Source organism: Nicotiana sylvestris, chromosome 9 (assembly GCF_000393655.2).
Source record: "Nicotiana sylvestris chromosome 9, ASM39365v2, whole genome shotgun sequence".
Lineage (NCBI taxonomy): Eukaryota > Viridiplantae > Streptophyta > Magnoliopsida > Solanales > Solanaceae > Nicotiana > Nicotiana sylvestris.
Genome location: NC_091065.1, coordinates 56236176 through 56255196, shown reverse-complemented (window position 1 = coordinate 56255196; position 19021 = coordinate 56236176). Strand labels below are relative to the sequence as shown.

The 19021-nt window shown below is 37.0% G+C and overlaps 2 protein-coding genes across 3 annotated transcripts; both read left to right on the top strand.

The window, feature by feature from the left end:
- Positions 1–8995: 8995 nt before the first annotated feature.
- On the top strand, positions 8996–13123 carry LOC104237855 (uncharacterized). 2 transcript variants are annotated; one of them, XM_009792085.2, is made up of 6 exons: positions 8996–9181; positions 10472–10770; positions 10896–10953; positions 11668–11771; positions 12408–12639; positions 12861–13123. In XM_009792085.2, the coding sequence occupies exons 2-5, from the start codon at positions 10519–10521 to the stop codon at positions 12630–12632; spliced, it is 639 nt and encodes a 212-aa protein (XP_009790387.1). In that variant the 5' UTR covers positions 8996–9181; positions 10472–10518; the 3' UTR covers positions 12633–12639; positions 12861–13123. The 2 variants fall into 2 exon arrangements, with proteins under 2 accessions (XP_009790387.1, XP_070012481.1); XM_070156380.1 differs by lacking the exon at positions 12408–12639 and having other exon boundaries at positions 9034–9181.
- A 3881-nt stretch (positions 13124–17004) lies between these two features.
- Positions 17005–18483, top strand: LOC138877605 (uncharacterized). Its single transcript, XM_070157230.1, has 2 exons — positions 17005–17891; positions 17976–18483. The coding sequence occupies exons 1-2, from the start codon at positions 17005–17007 to the stop codon at positions 18481–18483; spliced, it is 1395 nt and encodes a 464-aa protein (XP_070013331.1).
- The last annotated feature ends 538 nt before the right edge of the window (positions 18484–19021 follow it).

The window sequence follows — 19021 nt, the reverse complement described above, 5'->3', positions numbered from 1 at the left end:
GTCCCAAATCACCTAATGGAGCTAACCAAATCATAAAAATTCCAATCCGAGATCATATACTAACAAGTCCAAACTTGGTCAAATCTTTCAAATTTTAAGCTTCGAACTGAGGACTGTTTCTTCCAATTTCATTTCGATTGTCCTGAAAACTAAAACCGGCGATTTTCATAAGTCATAATACATCACACGGGACTAGTTATGCCTGAGAACTGGCGACCAAAGTGCAAAAGCTCAAAACGGCCGATCGGGTCGTTACAATAGGATATGCTATTAATTGAATTGATACGATATGCTTAATTCAGTTCATTCCCCTTTATTTTAAATACTGACTGATATATTCTTAATGAAACCAATATTTTCAATATACATTTCGATAAGATTAATATGATATATCAGCTGAACTATTATCTTAAACTACATTCAAATTGTGCATTAAAATGAGTGTAATTTTTGGTGAACTACATTAAAGTCATGTTATGGTTCTGTTATACAAGAAGAACGAGGATAGTCCATTTTTGGGACTCAATTGGGAAGGAGAAAATGGCACAAGGTGCTGTTGAGAATCATGCAAATTAAGATGAAAGGTTTGAAAAGGTTATAAATTTATCCGCTTATTTTAATATTAATATTAAATCAAGTGATACATAACATATGTTTGTAAACAATTTTTTTGTTATTTAAAATAATTAATTAATAATACTATTCTTATCTCATTAAATTAATGAATTAATATAAATTTCACATGAGAGCAAATATTTACTGATTGGCCGATTGAAATTGAAAAGAGTACGAAGACTTCGAAAAAAATAAAGGACTTCAGCAACTCAGATTCAAACAAGCAGGCAAGTGAGTCCGGAACCTAAATATTGTTTTTTTGGACTCAAATTACGTTAATAGGCGTTTAAAAAAAATACATTTCTATATATAGCGTGCAAATACAAGACGCTATACATTAACGATAACGTCTGCCGTTAAGATATAGCGTCTTATAATTGCACGCTATACATATTGACGATTTGACTGACATACATAGCGTCTTGTTATTGTACGCTATATATAACGTTTTCTTTTCATACGTTATACCCCAATTTAAATACTGCCCTTCGTCTTCTTTCCCGAACAACCTTTCCCCCATTTTTTAAAAATCCCACTGTTTCTGGTCCCCCCACTGCCCGTTCTTTTAAAAAAAATTGTGAGCCCCTCCCGTCACACAAAAGGTTAAGAACGTAGGTCCCACATCGTAGTAGAGCATTGTATTAATGTGGTTTAACTCCTTCGTCTTCAAATTTTCACACAAAACACTCACTATATCGAGGTATTTCGTTTTATTTTATGTCCAAACTTATATAATAATGTATATCACTGCCTATTGAATGTGTTTCCATGCGTTTTGTATTTTATTTGCGAAACTAGTATGTTATATCTAACTGGACTTAGATATTAGTGTTCTAAAAAAAATGTAAAATTGAGATTTAATTTTTTATGTTTATATCCGAATTTAGATATTAGTGTTTCCATGTCGTTGTGTGTTTTATTTGCGAAACTAGTATGTTATATGTATTTTTGTTAATGTTATGTGATTAAAATGTATTTGTTATTTATATTTAGTTTATTTATTAGCGTAGTAAAATATAAAAACTTCTAACATAGTAAACTGTATAGTATTTTAGCGTAGAATCCTTGTAGTTTAAGTATTTCTTATAATGATAGATTGTTATATATACTTTGTACAATTAAATAATCAAAATTATAGAACAAACACACACAAAATTATCAAAAATTAAATTTGACACACATAAATATTCGTGATAGCTTGGTGCTACTGGACCTCAAATATCGAGTCTGGAACTCAATTGTTATATATACTTTGTACAATTAAATAATCAACATACAATTAATGTTGTTTAATTTACAGTTAACGACATGGATGCGCCTATACATCACGACCCTTACTCTCGTGAGCTATTAGTGCTTCAGGGCGATCATAGGTCCGCCCATATATGGGAGGGAGAGTTACTGTCCCAGACTCTCCGCGCTAGGAGAGTAGACGACCTGTGGGATTTTCTGAGGCAAAGAGATCTCCATGAGCGTGTAGTCCACCGCCTCCAGGATACGGGATTCTATAGGATTATTGAGATCAGGCGGATACAGGTTGATTGGGCTTTGATTACGGCGTTGATTCAGCGATGGCGACCGGAGACGCACACTTTTCACTTGCCCATTAGCGAGGCTACCATCACGCTGCAGGATGTTGAGGTTTTATATGGCCTGCCTGTTGATGGCATGCCCGTTTCACTGCCTATTGCTATGAGATATATGTCGCGTGATGCTTATTTGGATATGCTGCAACAACTCACGAGTTTCAGGTCACAGGATGAAACTGCATCGTCGGGTGCTAGTCGGTTGACTTTGACCCCTATTAGACAGCACCTGGAGCTACTCCACCCCGATATCACTGACGATATAGAGGAGGTACATATCACCCAGTATATAAGGTTGTTGTTGCTTCTTCTATTTGGAGGGGTCTTGTTCCCGAACACTTCGGGGAACCTAGTCAGCCTTATATTTTTCCATCATCTTCAGCTGCTAGATGAGTTACCCTATTACAGCTAGGGTGTTGCTGTTCTCGGCTACATGTATAGGCAGATGTGTCGGGCGAACATGAGCACTCAGAGAGATGTTTGTGGTTTTATGTCGCTTCTACAGGTGACAACATATTCGAATAAAGTGTTCATCAGTTCCAACTCTACCTAGTTAGACTTTATCTTAAATATTACGTCAACTTTGTATGTTAGGTTTGGGCCTGGGAGCAGTTCTGGCAGTTTCAGCCACCGCGACCACAATTACCTCCTACTGTAGCACCTCCGTTTCTCCCTTTAGCCAGGAGGTGGGTTCTCCGTCGTACACTTTCACGAGAGTATGATGCTCATCATAATCTCCCCCTCTGTAGGGATGTGTAGGATCTGCTGGAGGGTGCACAGGTAAATATGTATCCAAACTTACCTGGTGTAGATTAGCTTAGTGTTGCGCATACTCACGTTTCATGTTCTTATTTGATAGCTCATCTAGACGCCATACAACGACGATTTGATAGCTTCCCTGCCACCTTATTGCTCGGCCGGCCGATTGATTTGGAGCACTTCTGCCCCACTCATATGCCTCGATATTGTGGAGCATCATGCCTCGGAGCAGGTACTTCGATAGTTTGGCCGCCCGCAGTATATACCGAGGGGGCCTATATGGGAGCCTACACATTATCGGAGGGATGATCGTTGTAGGGCAGACCATGCATTTATGGCATGGTTAGCGGTGTAGATCCATATTTGGAACCATCGAGATCAGATGATTCCGCCCCCACCTACACATATCGAAGAGGTTGATCTTCAAAGGTATATGTCCTGGTACCGGCACTTCACCCGAATTTTTATCGGGAACCTTATTCATCAGGCTGGCGGTCGGTACGTTCCATACGCCGAGCGATACGAGGCCCTGGTATGTTTTCTATTATTATTCATTATATAACTATATTTTAGTGTAATATACGTAGTTTATATTTCATACGTTGTGCAGGCTATTGGACTACATACAGTCTATCAGATGGGACTGCATATGCAGGATTATGTCGATGATCCTGCAGGCGCCTTGCAGGATTATAGTCGTCGATTTGTAGAGTTGGCTGCCCGAACACTGCAGCGAGCCCGGGAGGATCAGCGTTTGGCACACATGCCTGATTATGTGGAGCCAGAGCAGTATGAGCGAGCCCCTGGTGTGACACCAGGTGGTGGTGCCCGACGAGGTGGAGGTGCCCGAAGAGGTGGTGGTGCTTGACGAGGCGGGGGTGCCGGACGACGTGGCGGTGGGGGGAGAGGAGGTGGTCCCCAGCAAGGGGGTGTTGAGGCCCCTGCTGATTATGTTGCTGCAGATCTGCCGGGTGGCCTACATGAGACGGACATGCTATCATACAGCCTTGGTATGGATCTCACTCTAGGGACTTCGCAAGTGACCCCGTCAGGTCAATTATTGATCATGGGCACGCACCTTTCTGGAGTGGATTGGGATACATACTTTCCAAGGCCATCTACTGTTGCTGAGGAGCGGCCGACCTGAGATTTACAGAGTGGGCGCTGGCTGAGTTATGGTTCATCATCACGTTCGCAGGTATGGTGTTCATAGTATTGAATTAGAATTTGTCTTTATTTTCCACAACTTTGTTAATTTCCTTTTAAAGGTTGAACGCGATGCTGACATGGTTACGACAGATGATAACATTCAGGAGCCCGATGAGATAGGGGTACGACAATTGAAATTGTTGTGACTTATTATATACTTTGCTATTTTGAGCTTTTTATTCTTATGTAGGTTTCTACTGGCCTAACGACTCCTTCTACTGATCTTGTCAGCACCACTGATGATCATGCAACGGTGCATCCGGCTATAAGGAGGCGACTTGATGATGACAATCCTGATAGCGTACCCGGGCGGGATGCGATGCGCCTCAGGCCAGCGGCTGTGTTGAAGCACACTGGATGCGGGACGCATTGATTTTATTCTTTTTTTTATTATATGTAAATAATATTTTTGTATATACATTAACAACAACTTTTATATAATATGTGCATTACCTTTTTATTTCTCCGTTAATTAGATGGTTTCGTACTACAACACAAACATAAGTCGTAAAGAAGTAAAATTCCATTACAATGACTGAAAATAAAGTTCATTACAACTACTTTAGCTTAATACTACAACACGAACACAAATATAGCAACTTAACATAAGAAAATGCTTCAGTACAACTAATAAAAATGCACGACAATACACATAAAGATAAATTGATACACTAAACACATACATTTAGTCATTGTCGCCCATTATTCTCTGGTTCAACCACTTAAATTGTTCTAACAACTTATTTTCTTCTTCTTCTACCTCTTTAAGTTTCGCTTTCAACTCCACAACCTCTTTTTTAAGTTGTTTTTCACGTTCCCACTGTTTTAAACACAAATCATTAAGATCGTTCAACAATCCTTTGTAGTATTCCTGATGACAAGGTTCATCAATCCATACCTCAAAATCGCAAATAGGTTCGCCGGGAACCTTATAAAACTTGTTCAAACATTCCCAGAAGCGGCGTTCAACTGCACCATTATCCAACAACTTTGCATCTGGCATTTTTTTTCGCACTTGCACCTTGGGATATAAATAGGCTGAGACATTTTTCTGTTAAAAGAACTTGCAAGGAAGATTTGCTATAAGTTATTTTTTAGCGAAGAAAATATGTAGAATGAGCTCGTCATTTATAGGCAAGACAACACACATAACGTAGTATTTAACCGCGCTATTTATAGACATAACGTAATATTTAACCATGCTATGCCTTGCGTGTTAAATGTTCTGACGGGTACGAAACAACTTTATGTCAGATCGACAAGACAAAACACATATATAATATAGTATTTAACCTCTCTATATATAGACATAGCATAGTATTTACCTGCGCTATGCTTTGCGTGTTAAATGTTCTAATGGGTACGAAACAACTTTATGTCAGTTGGGAAGCTTTTTCAGATCGGCAAGACAATACACAATCATAAATTAATCAGATTTATGAAAGTTCAATGTTGTTTCTAGTTCTTCTGAATATATAATTTTTTTTATTATCATTAAAAAACTGAAATTGAGAAATTCAACTCATAATTAACAAACATAATTTTATTTTATAAATCTTGCAACATAAACAAAACAACTAAATATTACAACACAAACTCATTGATAGTTAGGCACAATAGAAGAACACCCACCCTGAGCTTGATTACTATTGCCACCCAAAAGATATTTTCGACGGTCGTGTCCTGTTTGCGAGCATATACCACATCTGCGCGCATAAACGGTATCACTAACATCCGTTTGGTTCCATATACACGTTCTCTTCTTCACCTGTATTCGGCATAAATAGGACTTGTTACACACCATTTTAAATGGTTCAGGCGGTCAATAATGCTCAGCACCCACTGGCTGCAACTGCCCACTATATGTGTTTAGGTACTTCGCAGCACTATATTGTTGATCAACATAGTTGGTTATACCTAAACCAACTTGTTGAAAGTACTTGATGGCATGTGAGCAAGGCATGTGGTAGATGGACCATTTCCCACAAGAGCATAACCTTGTAGATTCATTTACAGTATGTACATTATTACCCCGATTTTGATGGATAGCGGTGCGAACTTCAAAAACATTTCTTTCGTTATCATACTGCAAAAATGAATGCCAATGCTCTCGCCGTCTGTATTTCTCAAATTTCTGCAGCGGCACTGGCATAAATTCAACACCCATTTCCATCAATGACGTTGTAGCTGCAGACCTTTCAACAAACCTCTCCGCTATCTGCTTGAACGACATCCACACCATGGCTGTGACAGGCAATCCTCTTGCCGACTTCAATAACCCGTTGAAAAATTCTGACACATTTATAGTCAGAGTTCCCCATCGTCTGCCACCATCCGCATGCAAAGTCCACTTTTCAGGGTCATGTCGCATTAACCAACGATAGACTGCCTCGTCTTCTTGCCTGATATATTCCATGTGCCTCCGAAATTTATGCTGTTGGTGGTCTGTTGCTGCCATCCACATCAAATCATGCAGATCCTTGTTGGGATGTGCCTTCTGGAAATTAGCTTTAAGGTGCCTAACATAGTAACAATGGTAAACATAAGGTTCTTGCCATGCAGGCAAGTTTTTCACAGAACTTAAGATACCACTGTGCCAATCAGATATTAGACAAATACCGAAACGCTATTGGACAACATGCTCTTTCAAGTGGTTCAAAAACAACATCCATGTCTCTTGGCTTTCATTGGCACAAATAACAAAAGCTAGAGGAAATATATGTCTATTAGCATCTACTGCCACGGCTATCAACAACTTGATATCGTACTTTCCATAGACATGAATGCCGTCTATGGATATTACAGGCCGACAATGCGAAAACCCATCAATTGCTGGTTTAAACGCCCAGAACACGTAATTGAATGTATATTTTGGTTTACCTAGAATCCGCTCAAGCTTCCATTCAACAACCATCCCGGGATTAAACTCCTGCAGTGTAGCCATGTACCTAGGCAGATCTGCAAATGACTTATCCCAGTTACCATAGACTATTTCAAATGCTCGTTTGCGCCTGAGATATGCCTTTCTTTTAGTAATAGTATGGCCATGTTCCTGGTGGACTGCTGTAATGCACTCTTTGATTTTATACCTTATGGACGCTTTGATGTGGGGAATAAGAACAAGAGAAATCAAGTCAATATCCAAGTTGAAGTGATTCCCATTGAATGTGTCCATTTTGCATGTGTGGGTGGGAATATATTTACCCATTTTCCATAGACCTGTCTTCTTCTTGCTCGCACGCAACATCCAATGATATGGCCAAAACCACATGTGACAAACAACCTTGTATACAACCGGACTTGAATCCCATACGTCATATCACGACACTCTTTTACATTATGCATTTTACAAGCCCTGCTTAGGCGCGCTTTATCAGGAAAAAGCATGCCCTTTGCCAGCACCGTTGGTCTACACTCATCCTACATTGCTGTCCGAATTTCATCAAAATCCCTTGTGAGAGCTTCCACATCCGGCATGCTTGGCAAGTTATCAAGGTAAGGAATTTCCCTTGAATGAAACGGGACTTGGGACTCGTACACTCTTCGCCTAGGGGGGTGGAGCATACTCTCTCGTCAAATCAGGTCCTTCCTTCTCATCCTCCTCGTCACCATCCTCACGAAGAAAGGATGTCTCATCTCCAGATTTATCAGCATTGTTGTCGTAATCACTATTCTCTTCCTCACTATGTGCATATGCCAGATCCCGATTTAATACGTCATCTTCGGGCAATTGAGTGAGTACATTTGGTTCAACTTGCTCGTTTTCACTGCACAATCAACAAAATAATAAGATGTTGAATTTAATAAATACTTTCCATATAGCCGTATCACTTCACTTACAAGTCGTAATGTGATGAAATTCCATGATGGACATTTTTATTTAGGTGATGGCTCCCGGATGGACCACCATGATCCAACACACCAAAACTATGCTTGAGTTCATAATTTGTAAAATTCATATTCGGTTTGTACCCCATGTTAAGTATATGAGCGTTAATACAAATTCAATATAACAAAAATTTACATCGTAACACAAAGGAAAATTGAAGTTTACCACTCGTCTTGTGAATTATGTAAAGCAGGCGGGGATAAGTTTAAATCAATGAAAACTCTTTCATCCGGAACCTGTCCGGCAAAAACTCCTCCAGAATAGCCACCCGATGATTGAGGGTTATTCGGAACCTGTCCGACAACCTCATTGTTTGGAACGTCTTCGACCTTTACGTACATATCCAACATATTTATTATAAGATATTCCCGGTATTCATTCGGAGTCCTTAGAAAATCCCTCAAAGTATCATCATCGTAGATGTTTAACTTCGAATATGGAAATTTTTTTGTCATATAGCGTTCTTTAAATATACACTATACACATTTAAATTATTGTGTTTGCCAGTTCACTTATTGGTGAGTCCATATACAGGATATAGTGTTTTTTTTGCGCTATATGTATAACGCACAATTACAAGACGCTATACCTTAACGACAGACATTATCGTTAATGTATAGCTTCTTGTATTTGCACGCTATATAAAAAATATATTTTTTTTTAAACACCTATTAACGTAATTTGAATCCAAAAAAATAATATTTAGGTTTCGAACTCCAGGCAAGTCCACAAGTACTTACGCCTACTAGAAAGCGTTAAATATGGTATGAGTTCACACGAATAGAATGCCACAAGTCCCAAAACCATAAGACGCGTGTCACCTGTTTCTCGTTTTCACACACACCTTTTGTGTGAAAGGTGTGTGTCATCTCATAGCACACAAAAAAAAAAAGAAAAAAAAATATCAAAAATCAAAAGGGTAAAAAAAAAAAAAAGAACACAGCACATAAGTTGTGAGCAATCAAAATTTTCACTCTCCATATCCCTCCACTTTTCTCTCGCCAAAAAAAATCTTTCCTTTTCAGAAAACCCTAGACAGCGTTTTTCTTCCATGGTTCCTCTCTCTACGCCTACTTCATGAGCCATTGGTGGTCAAAATTATCGGACATTTTTTCAAATTGAGGTTCGCTTTTCCTACCGATCTTTTCAATTCTTCGAATTTATTGATTATTGATTATTGATTTCTTATGTTTTTTTTCTCTTCGTTTATCGCTTAATCCATCTGTTGCTCGGTGTTTTGATCCGTTGATTTGGCTAAAGACGTTGTCTTTTTCGTTCCGTCTCTATTTTCAATTTTTCCCTTGCTTTGTGGTCGTTTTACTGGAATGTTTTATTTGAAGTAGAAACTTGTACTGGATTAGCAGTTTCGACAGTTGTCTGCTATTTTTCGGATACTCGCACCAATTTTTTGGTGTTTTTTGTTTGAAATATTATTATATGCTTAATGTTAAAGTTAGCGGTTTGGAAAAAAAAATCATCACTTTCAAGTTTTCTCTCTTGGTTTGGATCTACAGGGTTAGAACGATATTTTTACTATGGAACTCTTGCAGTTCTGCTTCTGTTTGAGACTGTATGTGATGTTAATATTGATTTCAAAATCAAATTCAGCGAGATGTATGTCTGGTTAAACAATATTTACATAATCAGGCCATTTAAGAGGTGTGCTTATGCTTTCGTGAGCTGAGGGTCTATTGGAAACGGCCTCTCTGTCCTCACAAGGTAGGGATAAGGTCTGCTTATACACTACCCTTCCTAGACCCCACGGTGTGGGATAATAATGGGTATGTTGTTGTGAGGTCATTTAAGAGGTAATAGTAGGTAATTATATATAATAAGCATTGATTAGTAACCTAAATTAAATGATAAGTAACCTGTTATAATAGGTGAAATCCACATATGGTGTAAAAATTCTTAACATTGCCAGTGTATATAACTTAAGTCCTTTTGAACTTCGAACCTGATATGAGTAAGCCGGATGACTTTTTTTAGTCTCAAAGCAAAGCTGTTTGATTCATTTGTAATAATGTTGAGTGCTCAAGCATGGTTTGTGAAGGTTCCTAGTGTTACAATCACTCGGCGAAGTTTGGTTGTCTCTTTGTTTTCTTTTTCCGTGTAAAGATATAAAGGATGGCACATCAGGAAGAAATTTGTGCTGTTTGCTTAAGTACTAATTGCATTCATCTTTTACTTCTTGGTTATGTCCATCTTGCTTTGTTTTTTATTTTTACAAATTTATCAAGAGCTTACACTAAAGTGCATTTTGATACTTTAAATGCATGAAGTAGTGTTTCTAATTTTCCTTATGCATTGGCGTTTGGGATGACAGGTTGCTGAAATTACACCTTTACATTGGTTGATGTTTATTTACGTACTTCCTGTTCTAATTGCATAATTTTGTTCCACATCTTCTTAGGAGATATAAGTTCGAAGCTGCCGTTGGGAAGCACAACTAATCATAGAATGAGCACCCAAGACAGAAGGGCACATCCGATTAGGTATACAAGGAACCACTCAAGAAGGAAGGCGGTACTAGATGTGGATCTAAATGCCACACCCCCATCTGATAATAGGGACCAGGAAGGAACTTCAAGTCGTGCTGTTCCTGGGGATGTGCCACCTGCACCAAGGGGTGCGCCTTTGACACCTGCCCCAATTGATGTTGAGGCACTTGATGATGATGTGATAATATCTTCTCCAAGGGCATTTGCCGAAGTATGCCTATCCAACTTTAATGCTTTCCCTTTGTAAATTTTTAGGTGGTGCATTATCTTGTGATAGCACTACTGGTGTTTCACCTTGTGACTAATTGTGTTAAAAATTTTCCTGCTTTTCTCTAGGCAAAAAACAACTCCATAAGGACTCGTGGACAAGTTATTGTGGTTGATGAGGATTCTGGTAACTTATTCTTCTTTTAGGATCGCTTACAGCTGTAGATTGTGTGTGCACATTTTCTGTCTTAGAACATTATCTCACTTGCTCTAGATATTAAAAATTCTATTAAAAATAGCTCAGAATTACCTCTTGTTGTCCCCTGTACTGGTGTATCAGGATTTGACCTCCTTTTTTTACATTTAACAATTCTTTTTTATCTCATGCTGTCACTGATGGGCTGATTTTCACCTATTAGATATGCAGGCACTGTAGAACCGCTTATTTCCTTGAAGATATTAAATGCAGGATCTATATGTCTTCATTACAAGAGTCTAAGTTCTGATAGAATGGAGAATTAAGTGGATTTTTTTTGTCAACATTAAATGCTTGAGTAGATTTTTTTGTCGACATTAAATGCTAAGTAGGAAAATGAATGACCTAAAAACTAACATCAACGTGAATCTTGATGACACATAGTGGATCTTTGCCAGTATTTACATGATATTCTGATGTACTCTTTGTGATCTTTTTGCCTACGGGGACAAGGGGAGGCGATGTAACTATGTCAGTACCATGTGGACAATTTGAGGCATGTGATATGATTCTCGAAATCAGCATTGAGGTGGTTGGGTTAATGCCATATTGAGCACGTTTTTCTCCTTGGAGAGCTTGTTTATGACTTTGGCTATTTCATTTGCGTCCCTTGAGATTGGTCTTATTGGCTCATAATTATTGCAGAGGATCGTTTGCCTAAGGCTAACAAGCGCAGAAAAGCCTCATCTAATGATCCAACATTAATTGGTGACATTTACATAAACCTAGAAGCAAATAGTAGCTTAAAGGTAATTACAGAAGTTCTTTTATGCTATATTGTTATAACATGAGTGTTCTTGTTTCTCAATTATTGGGAAAAAATAAAATAAGATTGTTCTCATTTAAGTGTTTCCTTTTTTCAATTATATTCATAAAGTTCAAAATTTCAAAAGGATCTATTGGGACTAGTGCTCAAAACGTAATTCTGATTTTTATTTTGTGACAAAGAATGTTTGGTTTGATCTCGTAGTTGTTTCTTTTGACTTGTATTGTTTACCTTTCTTTGTGGAGCCTTACTTGTTGTCATTAGCTTAGGCGTCTGTAGCTTGGAAAAGGAAAGGGAAACATTTGTTATTGTCTAGAAGCTTCAACTCTAGTCCCTAGAATGTAAATTTTGCACAACTTTATGGCCTTGTTAGCTTATTGCATTGTTTCTTAGTTGCTTATTTCATGTGTACGCTGTTGGCCTTTTAAAGGTGTTCATTTTATAGCAGCTTGGTCCTTGATTGCAATCTCAATCCATCATTAGAAATGTCTTATCCCAAGTTTTGGTTCTATTGGAATCAGTTTTTTCTCCACATCTCATTGTTAACCTAATTATTGGTGTCATCTTCAGAGAGTTCCATTTATTCATGATTTGTGTTATTCTTTGTCACTGATGCCAGACAGTCACTGCACAGAGTGTTGTACCACCAAAGCCAAAAGAACCCACATTTAGCTGTCCTGTATGCATGGGTCCACTAGTTGAGGAGATGTCAACGAAATGTGGTCATATCTTCTGCAAGGGTTGCATCAAGGCTTCTATAGCTGCTCAGGGTAAATGTCCTACTTGTAGGAGGAAAATTACCATGAAAGACACCATAAGGGTGTATCTTCCTACCACAAGTTAAGATAAAGGTTGGTTTCCCTATCCGAACAAACTAGGGGGAAATGTCCCCTTCTTTCTGTGGTCATTTGATGCATAATAAGCATGTTGGTGTGTGCGAGAATATTTCCCTAAAAACTTGGAAATATTATTGGAACAATTTCATCCTAGTCAATTTTAGTTATAAAAAAACAGCGATTCATAATTGCTAGCAAGTATTTTACAGGGTTTACACTTTTGTTGTATGTTGCAGGGGTCGGCCAGCATTTTATTTGGCCTATGAAGTGTGCTTGTAGAGGCAGCTTATTGTTAAAACTACCTGGGTTGAGGAAATATTGGAGATTTCGGGAGGAGGGTTGTGGGGATTATGATTTTAGTTCTTTGTTAAGACTGAAGACTTAGACCATAGCTAATACCGTGCTTCTTTCTTCGCTTTCAAAAGACAGTGTAGCTAGTGGAAAAGTTAAAGTTCATGAACTTGTGTTTATGGCATTCTGGTTCTTGTTTGATCAGACATATTTCCTGTCCCAACCTCGTATTTTCCTTATGGTTCAATTGTGATGAAGAAAAGAAACGGAAAAGGGCTAGATGTGTCCCTGTGCTATTGAAAATTAGTTATTAGTAGCCTCTGTTATACTATCCTTCACTATCTACCTTTGCCGTTACCCATTATAACATTTCTACCCCCACATCTAACGGACTCGTGCCCTACTTACACGTGGCAGCTTTTAAGTGTCCAGACCCATTTTTCCTTTTCAACATAGTATCCATACCCGTAACTCCCAACAATAGCATTTAGGTTACCTTTTGGCAATTTATAACTTTCCTTAAATCCATCTCTTTTCTTTCTTTGCATTAGTTCTTTCTTTTTACAAATTTCTCTCTTTAAAAACTAATGTTTTTCACAGGTCTAAGCAACATAAAAGACTGGATATTACTTAATACGTATTAATGCTAAGCTAATCTAGTCAAGAGTAAACAAAGATAACAATTGCTGTATTTTCAGCTTACAAATATCGACCAAATCTAGTCCAAAATTGTCCCAAATAACCTCCCAATCTAGTTCAATCCCAAGACCTTCAAGGTTCAACAATAGCATTTCTGTTTTCTTAATTTTTGTGAATCAAGATCTCGAAATTCTGGATTCTTCTTCTTCAATCAAAGTTTCAATAGTGTACTAACAATTGAATTGAAGCTGGATATAAATAATACTAATTACAATAGAAAGCACCAATTTGAGGAAACATCAACGAAATTAAGATACTCGGTTCGTCTTCTTCGAGTTCAAACTTTAAACCCACTTCTAAAGTTTAAAGGTTGTTCATCAATGGTGGATCTTAAAAATTTCGCACAAACTCAAACTACCAGCATCACAAAGAACTTGAAAGTTATTCAAGTGTTCGAATACCAAATCGTCCTAACAATGAGCTACGATTTGAGTTTAAATTTTCAGCTCCTGATTTAAAACACACAAACTCAAACTTGAAATTCCTACTACAGATCTCAAACCCAAATAGCGAAGTTAAAGAATTTTCTGATTTTTGTTTTTGAATCCAGCAGCCTCAAATGGGCTGAAACAGTCCCTCCATATAAACGAAGGAGAAGAACCATATCTATGGGTTAAAATCGTTTTCTTGGGGTGGGTTTGGATATTGGGTCAGGGCTGAACGACTAGGGTAAAAGGGTATATGGTTATATTGTAAGATCGTGCCACGTGTCTTAAAATAAGAGTCCGTTAGATGTGGGGGCAGAAATGTTAAAATGGGTAACGGCAGGGGTAGATAGTGAAGGATAGTATAACGGAGGATACTAATAACTAATTTTCGATAGTACATGGACACATCTAGCCCTTTTCCGGAAAAGAAAACAAAAAAAAAAGATATCCTGTAGAACACTTGGTATTTGAGGGAAAATTTGTGCATTCTTGATATATTGAGGTTTTATTCTATCTTTTCAATTAGGGTGTTGAAATTTCATGCATTTTGGCGGTTGATGTCTGATTTTGATTTGGTCATATAAATAAAGTGTCAATGCGGTCTAGAAATGATTGGTCACACGGAAGAGGCACTATAAAAATCTAGCCTTACCTCTTTTATTTTTTTTCCTTTTCAAATTTGAGTTTTTTTCTGTTACCACCCACCCTATTGCCCCCCCCCCCCCGCCCAAAAAAAAATATTTTTTCACTTTTTTTTATTTTAAGTTTTTGTTTTTTCGTTTTCCTGCACCACCCACCCATCCTACCTAACCCCATCCCCAACCCCCTCCCCTACCTCGTACAAAAAAAGTTTTTTTTTACCTTTTTTTTAATCTTTAAATTTCTGTTTTTTTTCGTTTTCTGCACCACCCACCTCCCACCCCACCCCGCACATTTTTTTTTACTTACTTTTTTTTTTGTAATTTTAAATTTTTATTTGTTCCTTTTTCTGCAGATCCTCCCCCGGGAATATATATATATTATATTTTCAGTTTTAGTTTTTCATCTTTTGGTTTATAGGTTCGAAATTTTACAAGTTTCAAAGTTATGAGTTTGGAGGTTTATGTGTTTGGAAGTTTACGGGTTTAGAAATTATAATGTTCGCGATTTCGAAAGTTTAGCGGTTCGGAAGAAGTTTATGATATTTGTGGATTCGGAAGGTTGTTGGTTCGAAAGTTTATGGCTTCATGTGGGCGATTTGCAGCCGTACCCTATTTTTATGCCACCTTTTAACCTATACCCTATTTTTAAAAACTATTGATTTCGTAACCAACTAACAAAAAATCCGTAATAATATGACCATTATACCCCTTCCAAAACATATAAAAGTTGCATCAAGCATACCCAGATTCAAATTCCAGATCTCCTCTGTATCTCCTCTATCAGTCCGTCTCTCCTGAGATCGCCTCTCGCAACCATATTCAAATTCCAAATTCAAATTCAACTACATTGTAAGTATTCAAATTCATCTCTAGAATTCAAAATAGTTTTTGAATTATATGTTTTCTGATTGATTGATAGAAGTTGTTTGACGAACTTTACTGATATGGTGAATTTGCATTCTAAATCTGTTTGACGATGAATTCTAACATTTTAATCCGACAAATATACTAAAAAATTATATAAACATTATATGAGTGTTTTAATATTTAAAACACCTACGCACAAAAAATTTCGGCATAGGTGCTGAAGTTTTTTAGTTAATATTTAAAAACTTCAGCGGGACGAGCTGGAGTTTTCCTCCTACACTAGTTAAAAAATAAAACATAAATTAAAATTTCATATTGCACAAAAAACTTCGGCACAGGTGCTGAAGTGTTTTAGTTAATCTGTAAAAACTTCGGCTAATGGAGCTGAAGTTTTTCTCCTGCACTATGTCTTTTATTTTCATTTTTTGGAAAAACTTCATACCAAAAAAATAAAACATCAATTAAAATTTCACAATGCACAAAAAACTTCGGCATAAGTGCTGAAGTTTTTTAGTTAATATTTAATAACTTCAGCAAAAGGAGCTGAATTTTTCCTCCTGCACTGTCTATTTTATTATTATTTTTTGAAAAAACTTCATACCAAAAAATGCTAAATATTCGTATTACTTTTTGTTAATTCCTGCTGAAGTTATATAATTCATTTCCCCTGCTATTTTTCGAGTTTGAATAGAATTAATATTAAAAAATTTAATATTAATTTTTAAAATCCTCTGCTGAAATTCTTTAGTTCATTTCTAAAATCTTCAGCACCTAATGAGCCGAAGTTGTTTTCCCTGCATTTATGAATCCATGTCATTCAACTTTTTCAAAAAAAACTTCAGCTGATATGCTGAAGTTATTAAGCTTATTTCTAAAAACTTCTGCACTTAATAAGCTGAAGTTTTCTGTGCAGCATTCATTAATTATGTCATACATTTTTTTCCAAAAAATTTCAGCAGAAGATGCCTAAGTGATTTAGTCTTTTTGTAAAAACTTGAGCACAAACAACCTAAAAATTCTTCTGTTCATTTTCCTAATACTTGCCACTAAACATGAATCTGCAGGATGAGTTCGATTTGCGTTGTTATAACTTTCAATGGGAGTTGGATTCCTGATTTCAAATACTTGGATCATGATACAAAACTTGTTCTACTTAATGAGCACATATCATTCAATACTTTCCTGAAGAAAATTAGTGAAGTTGCAAATATTGATTCAACCAGATATGCACTAAAAGTATGGTTTGATATCAAACTAAATACAAGCAAAGGAATGCTTGTAACTTCAGATGAAGAACTCAGTACCTGTATACATTTGCTTACAACTGATTCACCCCACAAGAATTGTCATTTCATCATCGAAAAATACAACCTTCAGAATCTGCAGCATTCAAACAATCTCTAGCATATGCGATAGATTCAGAACCTTTTGAACATGAAGTAGGACAGCCAATAATGGAAGTAGACAACGAGCTACAACCTTCTAACATTACATCTGCTTCAGAATATATAATGCTGCAACAATTACCCCATCCTCCAATAAATTCAAACCAGTTTGTCGTTGACCAAGAAGAAGAAGGACAACTAATAATGCAAATTGACAACCAACACACAATCCAACAAACCTTTTTGTTACCTTCTGCAATGATAATCAACAATGAAGATGATGTAAACATGGAGAATATACCGATAACATCAGATAGAATTGAAGAAATTGCTGAAAGTTCTTGTGCTTCTCAAAAACCAAGAAAAAGGGTGAGGAGAAAACTGAAAGAATCTCCACCATGTAAAATACTTGGGCATGATGCATTGCCTGAGGAAGTAAGAGTTGGATCAATTTTTGAGAACAAACAAAACATGACTAAATTTTTCCGCAGCTTGGAGATAAACCAGAAAGTTGAATTCACTACTGTTAGATCATGTTCAAAGAGATACGAGCTGAAATGCATCGTGGACAAATGTGGTTGGAATGTACGTGCTACCAGAATAAAAAATTCCATACTATTCAGGGTGATAAAATATCATAACATCCATGAATGTTCGATTGATGCAAGAAAATTAGATCAGAAGCATGCTACATCAAATTTTATAAGCGAACAAATTATAGAACATGTTCGAGACAAAAAGATAGAGGCTACACCAGCCTTTGTAGAAAATGAAATGAAAAAGAAATTTGGAATTGACATTGGTTATCACAAGGCATGGCGTGCTATTCAAAAAACTATTGCTTGCATAAGGGGGTCACCTGAAGAGAACTACCAGATTCTTCCTTCATACCTACACATGATGGTGTGCAACAACCCAGGAACGTACACAAGCATAAAAAGAGATGCGCAGAATAGGTAACCATCAGCCTGAAGTTTCAAATGTTCCTATTTGAAAAACTTCACACCTAATGATTTATTTTTTTGTGTTTCACTGTACAGATTTGCTTACATGTTCTTTGCTCCTGCGGCATCACTAGTTGGTTGGTCCTACTGTAGACCCGTTATTGCAGTAGATGCAACGTTTTTAAAGTCCAAATATCATGGTGTTCTATTTGTTGCTGTATCAAAGGATGCAAACAATCAAATCTTTCCTCTATGTTTTGGTGCAGCAGAATCAGAAAACAATGAGGCATACATTTGGTTCTTTAGGGAAATGAGAAAAGCAATTCAAGTCCGTCATGAATTGGTTTTCTTGTCAGATAGAAACCAATCGATTGCAAATGGGATTAGAAAAGTTTTTCCTGAAGCTCACCATGGTATCTGCCTCTTTCACTTTGAGAAAAATTTAAAGCAAAGACATGCAAAAGCCACGGTAATAAATCTTTTTCAAAATGCTGCAAGGTCATACAAACGTGAAGATTTTAATCAGTTAATGTCCCAACTCAAAAGTATTGACAAGAAAACATACAATTACATAATGGAAGAGCCTCCAGAGAGATGGGCTTGATCGTGGTTCCCACGACGACGTTATGATATGCTAACAACAAATATGGTAGAATCAATGAATTCCGTTTTACTAAAAGGGAGAGAAATGCCTATTTTAAGAATGTTAGATTTCATCCAAGAAAAGTTAGGAGAGTGATTTTACGAACGCAGAAAAAAGGCAAATGAAACTTTTCACAGAGTATCAATATGGGCAGAAGAAGAGATGACTAAGAAGATGGGCTTGGCTTCTAAAATGTTTGTGAGTATATTTATTAACTTCAGCTTTTTATATCTGTTGCAGTGATTTACTGCTTACATTTAAAAAATTTCATAATTTTTTTTGAAGCAACAATACACTAATATAGTTTGTCTTAATTTTTTATTCCTTGTTAGGTGTTCAGCCTTGATTCAATGTTGTTAAGAATAAATAGTGAAGGAATCGAATTCATTGTGGACTTAAAGAAGAGAACTTGTGACTGCCTGGAATTCCAACTTGATGAATTGCCCTGTCCACATGCAATTGCTGCTATTAATAAGAGATATCTGCAGAAATCTGATTA